Here is an 18003-nt window from a genome sequence, read left to right on the forward strand (position 1 = left end):
CTCTCTCTGTAAACGCCGACGGATACCGGGTCCCTTTAATCCGGGCTTCCTCACGGCAGAGGATCCAGGGGGGACGGAGGGGCAACGCGTTATGGACACGACGTTACGCAGGCAGCACTCGCGAATTATGCAATTTAGTGACGTATTAATTTGACAACGATCGTGCAAGCGCTTACGTATACACACGCGCCTTCGACTGCCTTCGACTCGACGATCCTGCCGGGCAACTGATGCCCCTCGTTTCTTGCCTGTCTTACCCGAAACTCCGCCGTACGATCGTCCCTTCCTTCGCGAATGGAGGGGCATTCAGCTGCAGGGATGTAGCGGGACGGAAGGCGAGCAGGGCCCTCTCCCGACCCGAGAATGTCGAAAACTCTACGAGAAAATCGATGGACGACAGGAACAAAATTATCATTGGCAAAAAGTCGCACTTTTTTTTATTTCAATTTCATCACCGACGGTCCCTCTTATCACAATTCAGATTCCTCGATCGCCGTCTCGTATCAAGTATATGTACAATACAATACAATACAATGCAATCGCGTCAAATAGATGCTACAGGATACTTTTCATTGGAAAACTGCAGTTTCGTACAAATAATGGATATTATATTTTTTAGACATTATTTTCTCAAAAGATGAGAATAGCTCGGTTCAATTTTTTTCAATTAGTTTATGTCACAATACACACTCTCATATGCATATAAAATAGAATATAATTCTATATAACTATTGGATGATTATACATAAATTTGAAACGTGTGTAATATCAAAGAAATAGCGTTAACACGATACTATACCTTTTTATAAATATCAATAGAAAGCTGTGACCTACATTTAAAATTAATCAATTTTTTTCATTTTACCGCTGATAGCTGAAACATACAATTGTACGTACAGTGTACGTGCGATAAACATTAATCGACAAATATATATATTATAAACATTAATATTATAAAACGTGTTAAAATGTTAGTTTAAATTGGTAAAAATGGGCTTTACTTTAATGATGCAGATTATTGTGTGTGTAATCAATTTACATGATACCAATGGTATCTTGTACATTTTTCTCGCTTTCCCGCATGATCATTGCGAGAGAAATGTGTAGTGAGAAAGCTAAAAGAGAACCATAATTTAAAGGCAACTGGAATAGAGGGACTCTATCGTATTGATTACATTTTGTAAATAACAATGTTAAATAAGTAAAAAAAAAATACATGTAACATCGATAACGATAAAAACTCGCACGCATTTCTTGATAACAAACGGCTAATCTCTTGGCTCTTTTTATTGCGTTTTGCCGAGAGTTCGGGACTAACTTAGTACACGCCTGAATCAAGTCGAGCCAAGAAGAAGGGGAGTTCGGTGCATTCTTCGTAACGTATTTATTTGAACCCTACGGGGCAAGTACAAAAGGATCGCTCCTATGTAGACCGTATGGGAGGTATACGGTTTCCTTTCTTGCCCTTCGGCTACTTTCCCCTACTTTTTCCATGCACCACCCGTTCAAGCTAAGTAATCCCCCCCCCATTTCCCCACTACTTTTTCGCTGTTGTTAGAGCATTACCAGAAAATTGTGCAGCAAAATATCGTTGAGGTATGTGTGCAGTGCGATCGACGGACGAGGGTAATATCATATATCGACGATCACGAAGATTTCGGGCCGCTCCACCCGCGGGCGATCGTTGATCTGCATTGCTGAATATGTGATGGCCTTTACCTCTGCACCTTGCGTGTGTTTGCCAATTGTGAACTCCTCGCCGTACGCGGTTGCCTTGATTTTAAATCCTTCTCGGTCGAATTCGGTAATCTTGACTTTCTGGTGACAGACGTGCGGAGAGATTTTCACCTTTGGCTTTGGATGTGGACGCGGTAAGTTTCACGACCTTCGCGGTCCAACCGAAAGGACTATTCGATGATAATTTCAAATTCGTGCAAATAAAACATGTCATAATTGTATGAATTAATTAATACATAGTAATATTACTTATAAATCCAAACAAAGAATAAAATATTAAGGAATTATTTTTAATACGTAAGTAATAGTAAAGAGAGTCTTAAATATTTCATATAGAATACAAAATTCATATACGAATCATACAATTATATTTCTGTGACATTATATGTAAACCTATACCTAAACGTATTATCAAAAGTTGGATAGTACTGTTATTGCTGTAACGGTAAATTATCTAGCAAGAGAGAGAGAGTATCTATGTTGACAAAGAAATGTTGCAACAAAGAAATTATACCTTGGCGACTATATACGGCTCAGCACTAAACATGAAGAGCAGCTCGTCAAGAAAATGGAAGAGTAAACTCTCCATGTCGTCACCTTCGGCCTCGATGTGATGCACCTGTGTGACCTGCACGCGCTCGAGATCCGTCATGTAGCCGAACATGGCCATCGCGCATTGCTCGAAAGCCTCGTCCATGGTATCGCCCCATGCATGCAATCTGAAAATATAATCGGTAATTTACACATTGCCGAATCAATCTCCATCACAAATAAGCTTTTAAACGTCTATCGATTTCCACATAATTGCGCGCGCGCTTTTTTAGGTTAGCCGGCGAAGTAACCTTCAAAATTAATCGGTCAACCGCTACAACTGAATGCAATACTTACTGTACATCCGCGGTGTGATCCAAATCTGTAACAGAAAACATGAATTTTTTTCGTGATTATTTTTAAAACTGTGGCTGCGAGGTATTTGCGTCATATTACGGAAGCTTTGCATCAGTCGCGATTACGAGGTTAGAATTTGTCGCGTGCGAAGACGCGTCAAAGTACATGGCGACAAATGAAATATTTTCGTTTGAGAAAAGAGCGAAAGAAACGATAATGTTAAGAAAAAACCCACGTTGATACTCACATTCGTATTTAGCGGGCGGTATTTCGAGATCTTCGCTCGCCAGCTCGTCCATGTCCATGTTGCGCACAGCTGATTCTCTTCCACGTAATGCGAGGCGATCAGCTGATTCACTGACGGGTTCAATCAACGACAACGTAGTTCACGTAGGTGAGTTCACGCCGACCAGATGGCGCTACTTACAAGCGAACTTAAGCGCTTAACGGGCACATGGAGTAACACGTGGCTCCGTGTGAGAACGGTCGATTCATTTGGCAAATTCCGAATTTGATTCTAGTTTAAATAGCATAAAATACTCATGTGAATGACCATTTTTTGAAATATTTCAATAAAATATTTTTAAAATATTGTATAAATATTTGTAAGAAAAAAAATATATTTAAAAACTCTGACTTCCTGGAAAAAAAATATTTATATTATAAAAATATTTTATGAAGAAATGTTTCAATGAAATACTCTTGAAATACTTCTGAAATATTGTATGGAATAGAATTTAGATATATATCAATATATATTATAAATTCATAAAATGTAAATTAATATGATATGGAATATGGTAGGAAATGGAAAAGCGAAATAACAAAAGGAAAATATGAGAAAGAAGGTGACGAAATATTCGATCAGCCGACACAATAAATATTGTTATAGGTATATGTTATAGGCAGGTATAAAAATATATTCCAAAAGAGATAAAAGTTTATTTGTGTAAGATAAATTTTTATCTCACGTAAAAAAAGGAAAAAATTAAAAAGTAAACATTTATCGTATTATAATTATTTTTTTCTACTGTCATAGATGAAGTTTTTTTCCGTTTATTTTCCTTTACAATTGAGAAATATGAACCATCAGAAACATATATCAAGAAGATAATTTAATATGTATAAATGGTATACTACAATTACATAATTCTTATTAGAGATAATTTATCATCGCGGTGTATTTTTACATACAAACGGTGTATTTTTACAGGAAAGAGAGGTTATAAGTAGCACATTATCACGATAATTATCTTTAACGGTCACGCGGTCATATTCATTATTCTCTTTATACTCAAGTGACTGCAAGTTCAAGATAATAAATCGAATATCTTACATTATGACAAATAAAATGAAGGTAAGAGAATTTTAATTTTAATCACATACTTTATAGAAATACGTTGACATCACTTGAAGGAGAATTTCTGAATTCTTAATTCGCATGTCATACATTTTTAATTATTTGTATCGACTAACCTCGAAAATATTATAAGCAGTTAATTTTGAAAATCACTCGAAACAGATATCTGTGATATATTACATTATGTTGTTAAAATTGACGTATTATGGCAAGAACATTTTTTGCATAAATGATATATATATTACAAAATAACACTAAACTAATAAGTTTATCTTAGACTCCTTTAATTGAACAAATTTAGAAATATATAACATGTAGTACTAATTGATAACCAGCGTTGATTCCTATAACCTGTATTACACGTTATATATTTCTAAATTTGATATATAATATAATATATATAGTAATTAATATACAAGTACATGAAAATGTATATTAAAGTGTAATTCTAGTAAAAATATAATAAAAGTGTAATTCTAATCTAAATGTATATAGAATTATTATTGATATTTTTTATATTTTTTAGGTGGGAATAATATGTGGCTCGGGTCTGGGTGATAGCTTAAGTAAAACATTCAATTGCAGCAGTATCACAAATCGCGAGAATGCAAAGAATGATTTCGGATATCCGTCCAGTGATCTCTATCATGGATGCATTGATGGGGTAGATATAGTGCTATTAGCCAGGTAGAATTCTTTATAAATTTCTTAACTCTTATAACTATTTCTAAAGCCTACAATTTAGGCTTGTACTTTAATATTTTGCCTTTAACTACAAAAATAAATGTTTCTGTTTATTTAACAATGTTTGATTTATGTTTTGTTCATTAAAAATATTTTCTTGTCTTGATTCAATATAGACATGGTGCAGGACATGTGTTCAGTCCTACTGGAGTTAATTACCGTGCTAACATAGAAGCATTGCGACTTGCTGACTGTACCCATATATTGGCATCTACTGCATGTGGATCGTTAACAGAGTCTATTGGTAGGGGACAATTAGTCGTGCCTGATAGCTTCATAGATAGAACTATTTCCAGGAAGGGTACATTCTATGATGGAACGTCTATCAAGTATAACGGTAAATATATCATATATCTCTTTTTCTATAAGCATAATTTTTAAAATATGTTGCCTTCATTTAAAATTATAGGAGTATGCCATATGCCGATGGAGCCTGCATTTGATCCGCGAACATCGGAAATCTTATTGCAAGCAGCAAAAAAATTGGGATATAACATAAGGAAGGGTGGAACAGTAATAACTATTGAAGGACCGCGCTTTTCATCTAAAGCAGAAAGTAACGCTCTGCGTCTTTGGGGTGGACATTTAGTCAACATGACTATATGCCCAGAGGTTTAAATACTGCGATAAACTTATACAAATAAGATATATATATGTATATATATATATATCTTATAATGTTTATATTTTGGTCCGAATTAGGTAATCCTAGCGAAAGAAGCAGGTCTTTTATACGCAGCTATAGCTATGGCGACTGATTACGATTGCTGGAAAGAATGCGAAGATAATGTTCATGCAGCTGACGTATTAGTCGTGTTCAAACAAAATGTTCATAAAATAATAAATGTGTTACTAGAGGCAGTGAAACTTATTGGCTGTGGAAATTGGGAGCAGGATATTTTTAAATTGAAGGTAATATTCGTTATTAGGAATCATTTATGCATACAAATAATATGGAGATACTTTTTCTAAATACATATTAGCGAACAATGATAAGAGAAATAATTTTCAGAACTTAATTGAGAGCAGCAATGTGACTGTAAAGAAATAAAGTTTCTGTTTGCAAAGTGGAACGAAGCAATCATATCTATACATATAATTATAACTATATAGTATCTAATCTAAGATTAAATATATACAAGATTTTAATAAAAGCCTTTATAAAATTCTTATATATTCTACATAGGTACAAATCTTTATATTGTATGATAGGACTATTATACAAAAAACCAATTTATTTTACGATAACTTTTATAATCACTAATAAGTCTTTATAAAAACATTACATGAAATTATGTTTTTATATATGTATATATATATATATATATATATATATATATATATATACATACATATATATATATATATATACTGTTGTAATTCTATGTACTTTACCTTTCACATCCTATAAAACGTTTTATTAGGACATGTATTTTGTTGCATCATAATTAGATAGTATAAGCATTTAAGCGTAGAGTTGCAATTCCGTTTAATCTAATTACAAACGTATGCGTACATGATCAAAAAATTAAAGCAAAAAATTAAAGGAGTGATAAAAGGATTAGATTGGTATTATATAGTTGGAGATTTAGTAACGAGCGTATAAACAAAAGATGCTTGACAAGTAAACTTAATATTTATTATCTACACAATTACATTTACCTATACAATTCGTAAAAGTCAATTGACTGTATTATCATTTCTTTAAATGTATCTACATAATTGAACTGCCAATGTACATATATCAGTTCTCCTTTTTCATTATATGTCAGGCTTCTTTATGTAGACTTATGGAGCAGACAACATTTAATCAGTATTGTCATCGATTTCCGCTAGTGTGATTTATGCTTAATTAAAACATTGTACATTGGTCTGCATTTTACAAAAATCTTGCAACTCAATATATAATATGAAACCTTCGACTTTATACACGGATTTTTCTTATGTACAAGCAATTTACATTATGATCAATGTGAGAAACTAAGCTTGTTTTAACAACATGAAATTATTCTTCAGAAAATATATCTTTATGATATATGTCTATAATAATAACATAATATTGAGTTAGGAAAAAGGCTTTACAAGTTGGTAAAAATTTTTAGCAATCCATATATTCTATTTTTTTTAAATTAGACCGCTTGATAGAGGAACGATTCAGTTTTAAAAATCTGTATTTTTAATTGTGATACGATGATTTTTAACGGAATTACAAGCAATAAAGTCAGAATGTTCCTTTTTATTTAATCCGCGAGTAACTCAGGAACAAAAAAATCGTAGAAACATTTTTTAAAAACGATTTTTTAAAGAAAAGCTTCAAGCTTTCACTCAAAAATTTGCTCAAATTTTTTGGGCACGCTACAGACCTACAAAATGAAAAGAAAATTTTTCATTTTTTTCAATTCGTTTTCTATATATAAAAATTACAAAATTCACATAAATTAAAAAAATATAATAATCATTCGAAAGTAGAGATTTAAAGCTTTGAAATTCTTTTTTTAAATTTCATTTAACGAAGATATTGATGGAGAAAGATTTTTTTTACCAACTTGTAAAGGGACTTTCCCTAACCCAATGTATTCACAAAGAAGACTTATTTTGTGCAGTTTGTTACGGTGCTAACTCAAAAACAACTAAATTTAATTTACAAATGGAACAATTGATTTAAAAAATATAGCTTGCATTTTGAATTACAGTTGATAATAAATTTATATTCGATAATATTAAAAAAAAACGATTATTTTCTTGCAACTCAAATTAGAGATTTGAAAAAATGTTTTTATTAGTCATTTTTTCGATAAATTTGTTGTTAGGATAAAAAACCTTCAATCTGTTAAAATATTTAGGCTGAACGATGATCATAATATGTATATATATAATATATGTATTTTAATTGAATGGTTCATGCGATATATTAAAATTCCTATATATACTTTCATGATAATATGACAATTACAGACAATACATAATATAATCTGCAAATATTGCGCGCGATGAAACGTATTTTTGTAGTTTATAAATTTGTTTGAAGCAATAAAATATACTATAAGAATACACGACATGAAACTTCTCTTAATATTCAACAATAAGATATCCATTTTTTCTAAACTGTGATTAACAATTTGTTAAATATTCACATGACACACTTGGTGTGAATGCTTTTTACATAATATAACAAGATGTGTGTCTATATATTTTCTTCATAAGTCTTGATCTTTTACACATTAATGAAAAGATCAGCTCTTTACTTTTATATATAACAGATTAATGGATAATAAGATTGCATTGTGGCAATTCTACTTAGAAACGCTATACATTTTTATGTCGCGATAAAACGCGTGTAAAACATGTTGTGCTGTTTCCAAGTATATCAAGAAGACATACAAGTCGAAAGCATACAATTGATGGTATTTGCCTGAGAATCCTTATTATCATCTATAACTTCAATTGATTTATGTTTAATACTTGGGGCTCTTGGGGACAATATGTATAAAGGAATGCACAAACTCTTATGCACAGTTCCGAGCAATATTACAGTTTATACATCATTCTAATTTCATCAATTTAAAAAAATAACTATTTCTGAAAAAGGCTATGTGACAATTTTCTCCAATTGTAGCAAATTACGCGATTCGTAATTATTAAACGTAACAGCTACGGAAAAATCGAAAGAAGTTTTCTGGAAATGCAGTATTCTTTTTACATATTAATACAAGTGAGAAACTTGTACGCACCTGCCACTAGATTCCTGATGTAATAGAATTATATCATCTGGATAAATAAAAGGAAGTATGATGTTCAGGAGAAAAACGCAAATTAGACCTTACTATCAACCATATCCACGTTGATTTTGTAATAGACATAAGGGAAGTAATCATTTTGGCCAAAACCTAGTCCTGGTATATCCACATTCTATTCAAATTAAAATATCATATAAATATAAATATTTTCTGCATGAAGAAACATATATTCTTTGAGCTTGTATATATTTCTCGTATATAATAAATATTTTAAAAAATTGATTCAAAAGAGTAATATTTATTTACAAAAATGATGAGGAATAAAGTTTCAAAATTATAATTAAATATTAATCTACTTTTAATAATATATTAGGTGTTGGAATTAATTCGTAGCGTTTTACAAGTGATGGGAAGTACTTTCATTAATGTATTTTTTAATGCTCATGTGAAATAACATTCTTTCATTAAAAACGCTACGAATTAATTCCAACACCTAATAGTATAGTAATTACATCTTTACTTACATCTTGATTGTGCGCTGTTGAAGCGGTAGCAGATGAATCTAAATGAGCATAAAGCTGATTCAAAGCGTCACGTAATCTCCTCGCGCATTTCTTATGCGGATGCAATAATATTGCTTGGAAATTGACAGGTAAGCCATATCTATAAATCATACATATTACAATATATGACATTAATATAACACCGTATTTTTTGTTTTTTTTTTTCGATAAAATATATTAATATGTACAGTACCTAAGAACGGATTCAACGAATACACGCAAAGCTTTAACATGAATCCAAGCACAAAAACATTCACTAAAATTCACTTTCAACCAACGGACAAGTGGTCCAAATTGCTTCTTTTTATCGGTTACCAACTTTGTAATTTCATTCTTTCCTATAATAAGATGTAATTGTTATAATAAATTTTATTCTTTATACATAGCTTAGCTTTTAAAGATTTAATATATCAAATTTGTGTTGATTTCTAAAGTATTACTGCAATCCCATGCAAATTATAAAAGATTTCAATATTAAAACAAATATTAAAACAAACCTGCTGCTAATTCCTCTTCATTATATGTAAAATCTCGCACAATAAACTTCTTTTCACGAGCGTGCAGTTTAAACTCATCCATTACTTTTTTAAATAAAGTGACCGTGAATAATCCGTATTCAGAATCCTGAGTAATGAGTTGTGTACTGCGTGGTACAATCATATCTGTCAATTTTTCATAACAACTGTACCATTCCTGAAAGTTGGATCTAAAAACATGAGATACACATAGATGCCAGTTTATTTAATTCAATGATCCAATATATGATAACTTTATAACAACTTTAGTATAGGTGTCAAAAGAAAACTAAATGTATTTACTCACTTCGGTACAATGACAAGCAAAGTAGTTAAATATTCGCTGTCCAGAATAAAGTGTTCTTTTTTTACTAAGTCTGCTAAATTTCGTGTTAATAAACTCCCCCTGATGCAGATAAAAAATTACATAAAAAATGACATTTATATAATTGTCGATTGCATTCAAATCATAATGTATCAAACTTACGTCTGTTTCTTTTCTAAATTTTGTAAGCTGCCTTTCAAATTGTTATATATCGTGGATTTAGTTTTTAAATCAGCATCAATCTGTCCCACTTGTTTACTGATAATATCCGCAATGTTCCTCAAAGATTGTTTGATGGGGTATTTAGCCATGTCCCACTGGAATCGAGTTATATATGATGGCAGATCACCTAGTGAATTTTAAATATTAATCCAATTGTTTTGAGACAATAAATCTTGATAAGCAATTTCATAGTCAGAGCTTTAGAAAATATTTCTACATTCTTCAGCGCATAATCAATACCAAGTGTAAGCTCTACAGGAATAGTAAATGTAAAATTTTTAAGAAATTCAATATTGATGTATTTCTTAAGCTCTGCATATATTATTAACATATACAAATGCTTGACATGTATTTTGTTGTTATAAATAAATTCAAACATTATTTAAAATAATATTAAAAGAATATTCAAAATAATGAAAAAAAGGAAAAATGATTTTCACACAAGCAATTTCTTGATTTTACAATGCTGCTTATTCATCATTAGCATTACAAGAAAGAAGCAGGACATACACAGAGTACATCATGCAATTCACAATAACCAAATCCATGAACAAACTTTATATTTATTTATATATAAGAAATTTTTTTACAAAGATATAATTATTTGATATTATTTACACAAAATTTTATCTTTATGTACGATATTTATAATGAAGAAATATATAATAAAGATAAATTGTAGCTATATAATAATAAAATTTTTAATTAATAATCTCTGCAATCAATAACTTTTATATTTGTATATATTTGTACATGCAGATCTTGAAAAATCGTATTTTCTTTTGCATTTATCACTTATTTATCTTATTAACTACATTGTAATTATGTACACAAAAATTTGTGCGTTGATTTAATCAGACAAGATAAATCCTCATTACACATGCACATGTATGCATTTATGTATATTAATTTTATAGAAAATATGATTAATTATATAATTTATTCTTTTTCGTAATTATCTGCATTATTTTCTTATATATTCTTGAATAAAGTTACGTTTTTGTTCATACATATTCAATCAATTTAAATAAATTATAGTATATATAATGCGTATATACATTTGCATTAAAAAAAGATGTTCATATACGTTTGAGAAAAAAAAGCATATATTAAATATAATAATATCTAAGTCATGAAATTTTTTGAAAATTTCGAAAATATTTTAACAGTATAAATTAATATACCTTTCTCTGCACATTTCCTCACAGGTATATATGTAGACTTTTATTACTAACATATATGATTAGCCATCGCAAATTAATGTGCAATGTAATGCAATATAATAAAATAAACGAAATAGCCGAAATAAAAGAAGCGATTTGTGATAATTGATTAAATGTATAAAATGATAATATACGTAATAGTACATTGTCTTAAATTAAATAGATATATAGTATATATGATATGGTTCCTGTAGTTCTTATACTATGTAAGAGCATAAAAATTATATACGAAAACTATAAAGCGCATTTGTTTCTTATTAAGTTTTATTTCAATAATCATGCAAAGTAATATTAGCTATAAATTCATGTACCGATCGATAAATATTTGTTAGTTCCTACTAATGCTATTGTTGTGCTAGTGCTGTGATCTGTGCTATCTACCATTGTTTTGTATATGTATTATCGTCTGTGCTTACAATGTGATTCTTTTACTAAAATTATAATTATTGAAGTGGGAATTAAAGATTGATATTAGAAAGAGAGAGAGGGGGGGGGGGGAGAGAACAAAAATATAATTTAGGATGAAATGATTGGAGTAGAATAAAAATGTGTAAGATTTCTGGATATATTTAAGTGTCAAGTAATATTTCTCTCATCATTTCTCCTTTTTGTGTCGTTTACTTTCCTAGATTTATTTCAGTTGTATCCTATATATATATATATATATATATATATATATATATATATATATATGTATATACGCTTAAACGAAATCAAGCATAAATGATAGCATATGTATATAAATATATATTTTATTTTATATATATTATTAATAAAAGTTGCTATAATTTATGACAACAAAAGCGATATACGAAAGCTGTAGAAAAATAAAAAAGAGCAAAATTAGGAGAAAAAGCTAAATTATCTGATGGATAATTAGATATATACAATATACAAATCGATCCACCAAAAATGGGATATCGAGCTTTTATACGTTAATATAACGGTTATGTAAAATTGTAATATAATTATACATAACCAATATAGAGGAAGGAAGAGTGAAGACAAACGAGCCAAAAACCAAAGATATATCAGCAGAATTTCTTGAAGAAAATCAATTGTGAAAAAAAGATATGCACACTCACACATCATAATTAGGATGTGCTACGGAATGATGAATTTTCCTTTTAATAGCTTCCGGTTTATTAATTATTCATTAAATAAATTCAATTAGAAAATGTCTTTTATTATAACCTCAAAAAAGATGTATTGCTTTCATTTTAAATATATTTATCAAAAGAGAGATTGTCATATATTTTTGCCGCTTCCTTGCTATTAAAAGATTATAACGTTTTTTTTATATATTAATTATTTTTATTTATATAATCAAAATATATTACGCAATTAAGATAGTAATTTTATAATAATATTAAAATAAATCAGCAATAAATAGTTCCTCCTTATTAAAATGAGCAAATTAGAAAGATATTTTCATAAAAATTTTGCAATATGTATGTATATAGAGATATTGAGTCATCTAAAAAGTATCCGCGGTTTTTTGTCACTAGATGTGTGTTGATGGTCATATATCTAGTGACAAAGTACCGCGGATACTTTTTAGATGACCCAATATATAAAACGCAAAGTTGACATTTAAAGAAATAACTAGACTACAAGTGCGCTTGCATAATTCCTTCTTATTAAAATGAGCAAATTAGAAAGATATTTTCATAAAAATTTTACAATATGTATATAGAACAATATGTATATAGAAATATGTAAAACGCAAAGTTGACATTTAAAGAAATATTATAACTAGACTACAAATGCACTTGCATTGTATTTACTATATGATAGAATTTGACTAAAATAAATAGTTTGTTTTCTCTGTCTATTTTATTTCCAGACTTTTTCAAATGTATTTTTACCATCCTGTAAATTATAATAGATATCTCTAATCTGACAATCTCTCTCCATTTTTTCAATTTTTCTGCATTTACTTCTCAAGAAAACATGATAATGATTCAGTCGCTAGATCGAGACACGTGGTGCACAGGATGAACAAAGCTTTGCAGCTATGTATCAAGAAGGAGAAGGACAAAAAGGAAAAGGATCTCGTATCGGCTGGCCAGTGGCAGGATGGGTACCTGGATTCGGCAAATTGCCACTATGGTCTTGGTCTTGGTCGTTGTTTTGGTCCGCATCGTCATCGTCGTCGTCGTCGTCATCATCACCTCCAACCGATTTGCGGGTAGATCGATCTTTCTCGGTGATGGTCCGCGGACGTAACGGCTGCTGCCACCCAAGCTCTCCTTCGCTGCTACAGTTCGATGAGAGGGAAGAGAGGGTCGGACTCGCGGGAGTGGGACTAGAACGTGGCGTCGAGGGTACAGAAGCAATGCACCAATGGGCATGGTAGCATGAATATATCGACGAGGTATAGCTGTTGGTCTGAGTTTTGACATCACAGATGCTCTGAAGATCGTACGATAGCTTCTTTTCAAACGCGGAGAAATGACCATCATGGTGATGTTTATGGGAGCTATGGTGATGATGGTGATGATGATGTTGGTGATGATGCTGACCTAAACAGGCGGCCGGCTCTGGTTCGGACTTGTCCAATTCCCTCCACTGCCTGTGATGCTCCATCGTAGTCTTGTGTGATGGTGTAACAGGAGTGTTTGGCGGGGTGTCCGGACCCCCTTCGGGGCTCGAGCTCTCCCCATCCATTGATGTTTGACCTATCCATTACAGCCCAGTCCCAATCTCCACGCGATCTTTTTTATTGTCTTGCTCAACTATTATTGTCTCCTACGCAAATGCCTAACGACAATGCTGACGAAACTGAATGAAAAATAACTCAAGAGAAGAAAGTGTGGAGTATTTAGCGCCGATCATCTTACTTTAATCAATTCGAGTGACGAAATTCAGATTTAAACTGTTGACTTCAGTTGGTAATTTAATATCAACTCGTCAAATTCGATTGATACTAAAATATATTAGGTGTTGGAATTAATTCGTAGCGTTTTTAATGAAAGAATGTTATTTATTTCACATGAGCATTAAAAAATACATTAATGAAAGTACTTCCCATCACTTGTAAAACGCTACGAATTAATTCCAACACCTAATATATAAAAATAAAAGTAGCAGTCTTTTCTAAAGTGATCATAATGATACAATGTTCAATAATAACATTACAAAACAATTTAATGCATCACTTTGAATACTCTTCTATAATATTTAAAATTTAATTACAAATTCATGTGTAAATTACATCATGTATACGATCGAAAGCTTTCTCCTTTGTATGAACAATCATAATTTCTATATATTAATTTAAACGTGTTCAGAAAAGAATTAAAAATACATAAATTTCTGGTTTAATATACATAAAATATAAAATATGATTTCTCGTATTAATCACCTTATTAAACGTTAAATACTCCAATATAATGCGAAAATAAAGTAGAAAAGACGAAGTAGAAAAACTAAGCAACAAAAGGAATATTCGAGAAAATATAATCGATAATATTCATAAAATGTATATACTGGAAAGTAAAGAAGTCATCGAGACTTGAAATTATATATTATATGGTGCATCGCAAACAGATAGTAATATGAAAGAAGGACTGATGACAGAACCAAGGAAAATGAAATCTTGTAGTGGCTAATTAGAGCTTGGTGACCACAGTAACCCAAGCAACTTCTTGCGTCCTGCGGAAAATTTTATTTGACACGCGTGGTGGTCTAGTAATTCCACAGATCTGTCCATATTTTATTTCGTTTGTCTTTTATGTGTGATCTTATATATTATTCGTGTCTCGAGACGCATCTTTTTTTCCTTTATACCTTAATACAAACTTTGCGTAGTGCATATATACGGGCATTTATTAATAAAATAATAAAAAGGGTGGGGAAACAGGGTTAATGTGGTCAAAGTTAAATAAAAGGTAAGCCAAGCAACATCACAAATTTAGAAATAAGATTGTCATAGATAATAAACGAAAACAACCAAACACATAAATAAGCATTCTACGAATATATCAACTATGTACTAATATATGAAGCATATCACATACATAAGTAGCTTATAATTAAATATATAAGTACATTAAAATATATATTAGTATTCATTATTTTAAAAAATATATTGCAGATCATTTTACTTTAATTATGTAATTATTTTATATTATATATAAATAGATAATATAAAAAAGATTTAAAACAATTATTTTCAATTTATGATATGCATCATATATGTATATATATGTTAATACATATATATACTACAGGAAAATTTTGTCTGTATTCACCTAGTTAAACTATTAAAACATGCAAAATGTTCTAACATTATGCAACATATCATTTTTTGTACGTACTGACTATGCACACAGACAAAATTGTTATTTCATTCTATCAAATTACATGGGGCATTATGGGGAAAAATAGGGATTATACTTCTCTAAATATAAACTTATTATTATCTCCAAAAAATCAAGTAAAATCTGGAGTAATTATAACTGATATATATCAAAGATCATTGATAAAAAAGGTAACTCGAAGTAGTGTGCATGTTTCGTGTCGTGTATGGTATTCATTGGTGCGTTAATTATCAACAGACTGTATTCTAAGTTTGAGCGTTATAAGAAAATGATGCATAGACAATCGATCGATACCTGTTGGCAAGGGTCCAAAATACTTTATAACAATAATAATCCGTAAAATTGCTTCTATGTTCCATTTGATCAAATCACAGATGACATACGCAATGCACACTTATCCAAACAGTATTGGACAGTGCGGATTGCAATATTCTATAAATTCGTATTTTTTAATATAGCGTATATACTGTTTTCTATTCTCTATCGAGATAGAGAAAATATAAGTTTAAACTATTAAAATAATGAATGTGTAATATTTCATAATATTTACTCACAAATGGAATTGATAGTCTTTCATACATTATTAATTAGATTGAATATTGTTTAATAATCAAGATAAATATATAATTAATGGAATAGAAGAATATAAATGCAGATAACGGTTTGGACCCCTGGATAAATAAATTGATCCTCCATCATATGGAAAATATTGTCGAAAGAATATAAAGGCCCAAAAGATAACGAGGTATTTCTACTACTTACTATTGTTGGCCATCAGATTCTCGTGTAGCTTGTCCCTCTGGTCCTCCAGAACCTCACCCAAATACGTCGCCACTTTGCGCGTTACTTGCTCCACGTATCCATCAAGTTTGCCTAGGTCGTCCGACAAACCAACCAATTGATCCAACGTTCCAACCTTCAGATCCGGGATGTGAAATTTGTAGTTCACTGATAGAGAGTGCTGTTTGGATGTTAAATTGTTCATAGTTTCCCATGTCTGCTGACAGGTTTTGTCTCCCGGCGCGGAAATCAGCCAATATTCCGTCATCATGAATGAGTGTGTTTTGCTACTGAAGTTCTAATAAACCTGAAATAGTAACATTGTGACATCAGTTAATTTAAAATTCTTAAATGACCTTGTTTCCAAATATAAACAAATTACAAAAAAATTTTTTTTAAGTGTTTACATGTAATTACTTAATTGCTTGTTTTTCATGAAAAATTAGATAAGAGACCTGTTCCTTTTAATTAAACTTTTTGCACGAGTCATCTTTTCTCTTTTTTTCCTGAGGAAAAGAAAAAAAATAAATTAAGAAAAATAAAGAACAAAGCTAAGTATACATTAAAGTATGATATATTAAATATTATAAAAAATAATTTTACTCTCAAAAATCGCCTTTTTATATCACTTTTAAGTGTTGCGTGCAATAAATATAACTAATCATTTTACAATTTCGATAAATGTAAAGGGTTGATTTATTCCAGACAACCACCTGCTGCCATCCTGTCATGCATCGAATCGGATGCACATCTGCGTCGCTTGCATTTGCACAGCAGATAGTGGTCGAGGTAGAGAGCCGAGGAAAGACGACCCATAGACGACCCGAGCGATCGTCGGATGGAAGTCTTTCGTCTGAATTAAATTCGCGGGAATTTGCGGATAGCCGCACGGAAGGGGGTGTGGCAGGAGCGTCCGCTTGTTATGTAATTAGGCGTCTTTTCCACGTGACTGTACGTACGAACGGTCCGCGGTACAGCCGATCAATATCGAGAGAATTAAGAACGAAAGAGAGACAGAGAGACAGAAAAAAAAAAGGAAACTATCCGCGACGGGTAGTGGTGTCAAAGAACGGCGTGTCCTTGGACGAGATTTCTAAACGAGATCTTTGGAGAAACACACGAATGAATCCCGTGACGGGAGAGAAAGAAAAACAGCCATCGTCACCAATCCAATGGCGTCGGCGGACCTCGAGCCGTTCTCTCAAAGGGATCGATAACGCGCGATGCGTTGGCGGCGGGCGCGGAAAAGCATGAATGTACGACGCGAATCGGAATCGAGAATTATACGCGGGGAATCGCGCGCCGAGAATCTTTGCGGATCGTTTTCGATGACGTCGATTAATCCGTGACATTTCGCCTCGGGAACGAGATCGGCAGGCGCGTGTCCGCGCGTGCGTCTCGTCGAGATGAATGTAACCACCAGCCACGTACCAGCGGGAGATAGTTAAGCCTCCTCCTCGTCGTTATCGTCGTTGATGTTGCACGGTCGGTCGCCAGGTCGGCTTTCCACCGAGGAGACTTCAGAGGATCTCGCAGGCTGGACGACGCTGTTCGCCGACGACAGGACCATCAGAGACCATTGTG

General features: G+C 31.7%; 3 protein-coding genes across 6 annotated transcripts; 1 reads left to right on the plus strand and 2 right to left on the minus strand.

Annotated features, from left to right (window-relative positions):
- Window positions 1–408: 408 nt before the first annotated feature.
- Window positions 409–2987, minus strand: Archease (protein archease). The gene is made up of 4 exons (XM_011068908.2): window positions 2873–2987; window positions 2626–2650; window positions 2252–2456; window positions 409–1818 (listed from the first exon to the last, which is right to left on the minus strand). The coding sequence occupies exons 1-4, from the start codon at window positions 2928–2930 to the stop codon at window positions 1633–1635; spliced, it is 474 nt and encodes a 157-aa protein (XP_011067210.1). The 5' UTR covers window positions 2931–2987; the 3' UTR covers window positions 409–1632.
- Window positions 2921–6021, plus strand: LOC105153820 (S-methyl-5'-thioadenosine phosphorylase). 2 transcript variants are annotated; one of them, XM_011068907.2, is made up of 7 exons: window positions 2921–3019; window positions 3839–3982; window positions 4512–4672; window positions 4846–5066; window positions 5139–5341; window positions 5432–5641; window positions 5742–6021. In XM_011068907.2, exons 2-7 carry the CDS (start codon window positions 3965–3967, stop codon window positions 5778–5780), a joined length of 852 nt encoding a protein of 283 aa, XP_011067209.1. In that variant the 5' UTR covers window positions 2921–3019; window positions 3839–3964; the 3' UTR covers window positions 5781–6021. The 2 variants fall into 2 exon arrangements, with proteins under 2 accessions (XP_011067209.1, XP_011067208.1); XM_011068906.2 differs by lacking the exon at window positions 2921–3019 and adding an exon at window positions 3663–3756.
- Window positions 6022–6343: 322 nt separating this feature from the next.
- Window positions 6344–17988, minus strand: Vha44 (V-type proton ATPase subunit Vha44). Of its 3 annotated transcripts, none has more exons than XM_087411761.1 (9): window positions 17851–17988; window positions 16402–16726; window positions 13402–13995; window positions 10032–10218; window positions 9852–9950; window positions 9527–9735; window positions 9223–9367; window positions 8991–9129; window positions 6344–8638 (listed from the first exon to the last, which is right to left on the minus strand). In XM_087411761.1, the coding sequence occupies exons 2-9, from the start codon at window positions 16688–16690 to the stop codon at window positions 8543–8545; spliced, it is 1758 nt and encodes a 585-aa protein (XP_087267887.1). In that variant the 5' UTR covers window positions 16691–16726; window positions 17851–17988; the 3' UTR covers window positions 6344–8542. The 3 variants fall into 3 exon arrangements, with proteins under 3 accessions (XP_087267887.1, XP_087267888.1, XP_011067212.1); XM_087411762.1 differs by lacking the exon at window positions 17851–17988 and adding an exon at window positions 16837–17370; XM_011068910.2 differs by lacking the exon at window positions 13402–13995.
- Window positions 17989–18003: the final 15 nt, after the last annotated feature.

Source organism: Acromyrmex echinatior, chromosome 12 (assembly GCF_024713525.1).
Source record: "Acromyrmex echinatior isolate Ae372 chromosome 12, ASM2471352v2, whole genome shotgun sequence".
NCBI lineage: Eukaryota > Metazoa > Arthropoda > Insecta > Hymenoptera > Formicidae > Acromyrmex > Acromyrmex echinatior.

Bases quoted from the DNA above. Each gene is read 5' to 3' on its own strand.
- Archease (XM_011068908.2), bottom strand. From the start codon at position 2,930: ATGGACATGGACGAGCTGGCGAGCGAAGATCTCGAAATACCGCCCGCT. The intron at 2,651-2,872 runs GTGAGTATCAAC...TTTCTGTTACAG, and splicing joins ACCGCCCGCTAAATACGAAT to ATTTGGATCACACCGCGGAT. The intron at 1,819-2,251 runs GTATAATTTCTT...GTCTGTCACCAG, and splicing joins AGCCGTATATAGTCGCCAAG to AAAGTCAAGATTACCGAATT.
- LOC105153820 (XM_011068907.2), top strand. The intron at 5,342-5,431 runs GTTTAAATACTG...GGTCCGAATTAG, and splicing joins ACATGACTATATGCCCAGAG to GTAATCCTAGCGAAAGAAGC. The intron at 5,642-5,741 runs GTAATATTCGTT...AATAATTTTCAG, and splicing joins AGGATATTTTTAAATTGAAG to AACTTAATTGAGAGCAGCAA.
- Vha44 (XM_087411761.1), bottom strand. From the start codon at position 16,690: ATGATGACGGAATATTGGCTGATTTCCGCGCCGGGAGACAAAACCTGT. The intron at 10,219-13,401 runs GTACCCATCCTG...AAAATTCACTAG, and splicing joins TGGCAATTTGCCGAATCCAG to GTGATCTGCCATCATATATA. The intron at 9,736-9,851 runs GTGAGTAAATAC...TCATGTTTTTAG, and splicing joins TTGCTTGTCATTGTACCGAA to ATCCAACTTTCAGGAATGGT.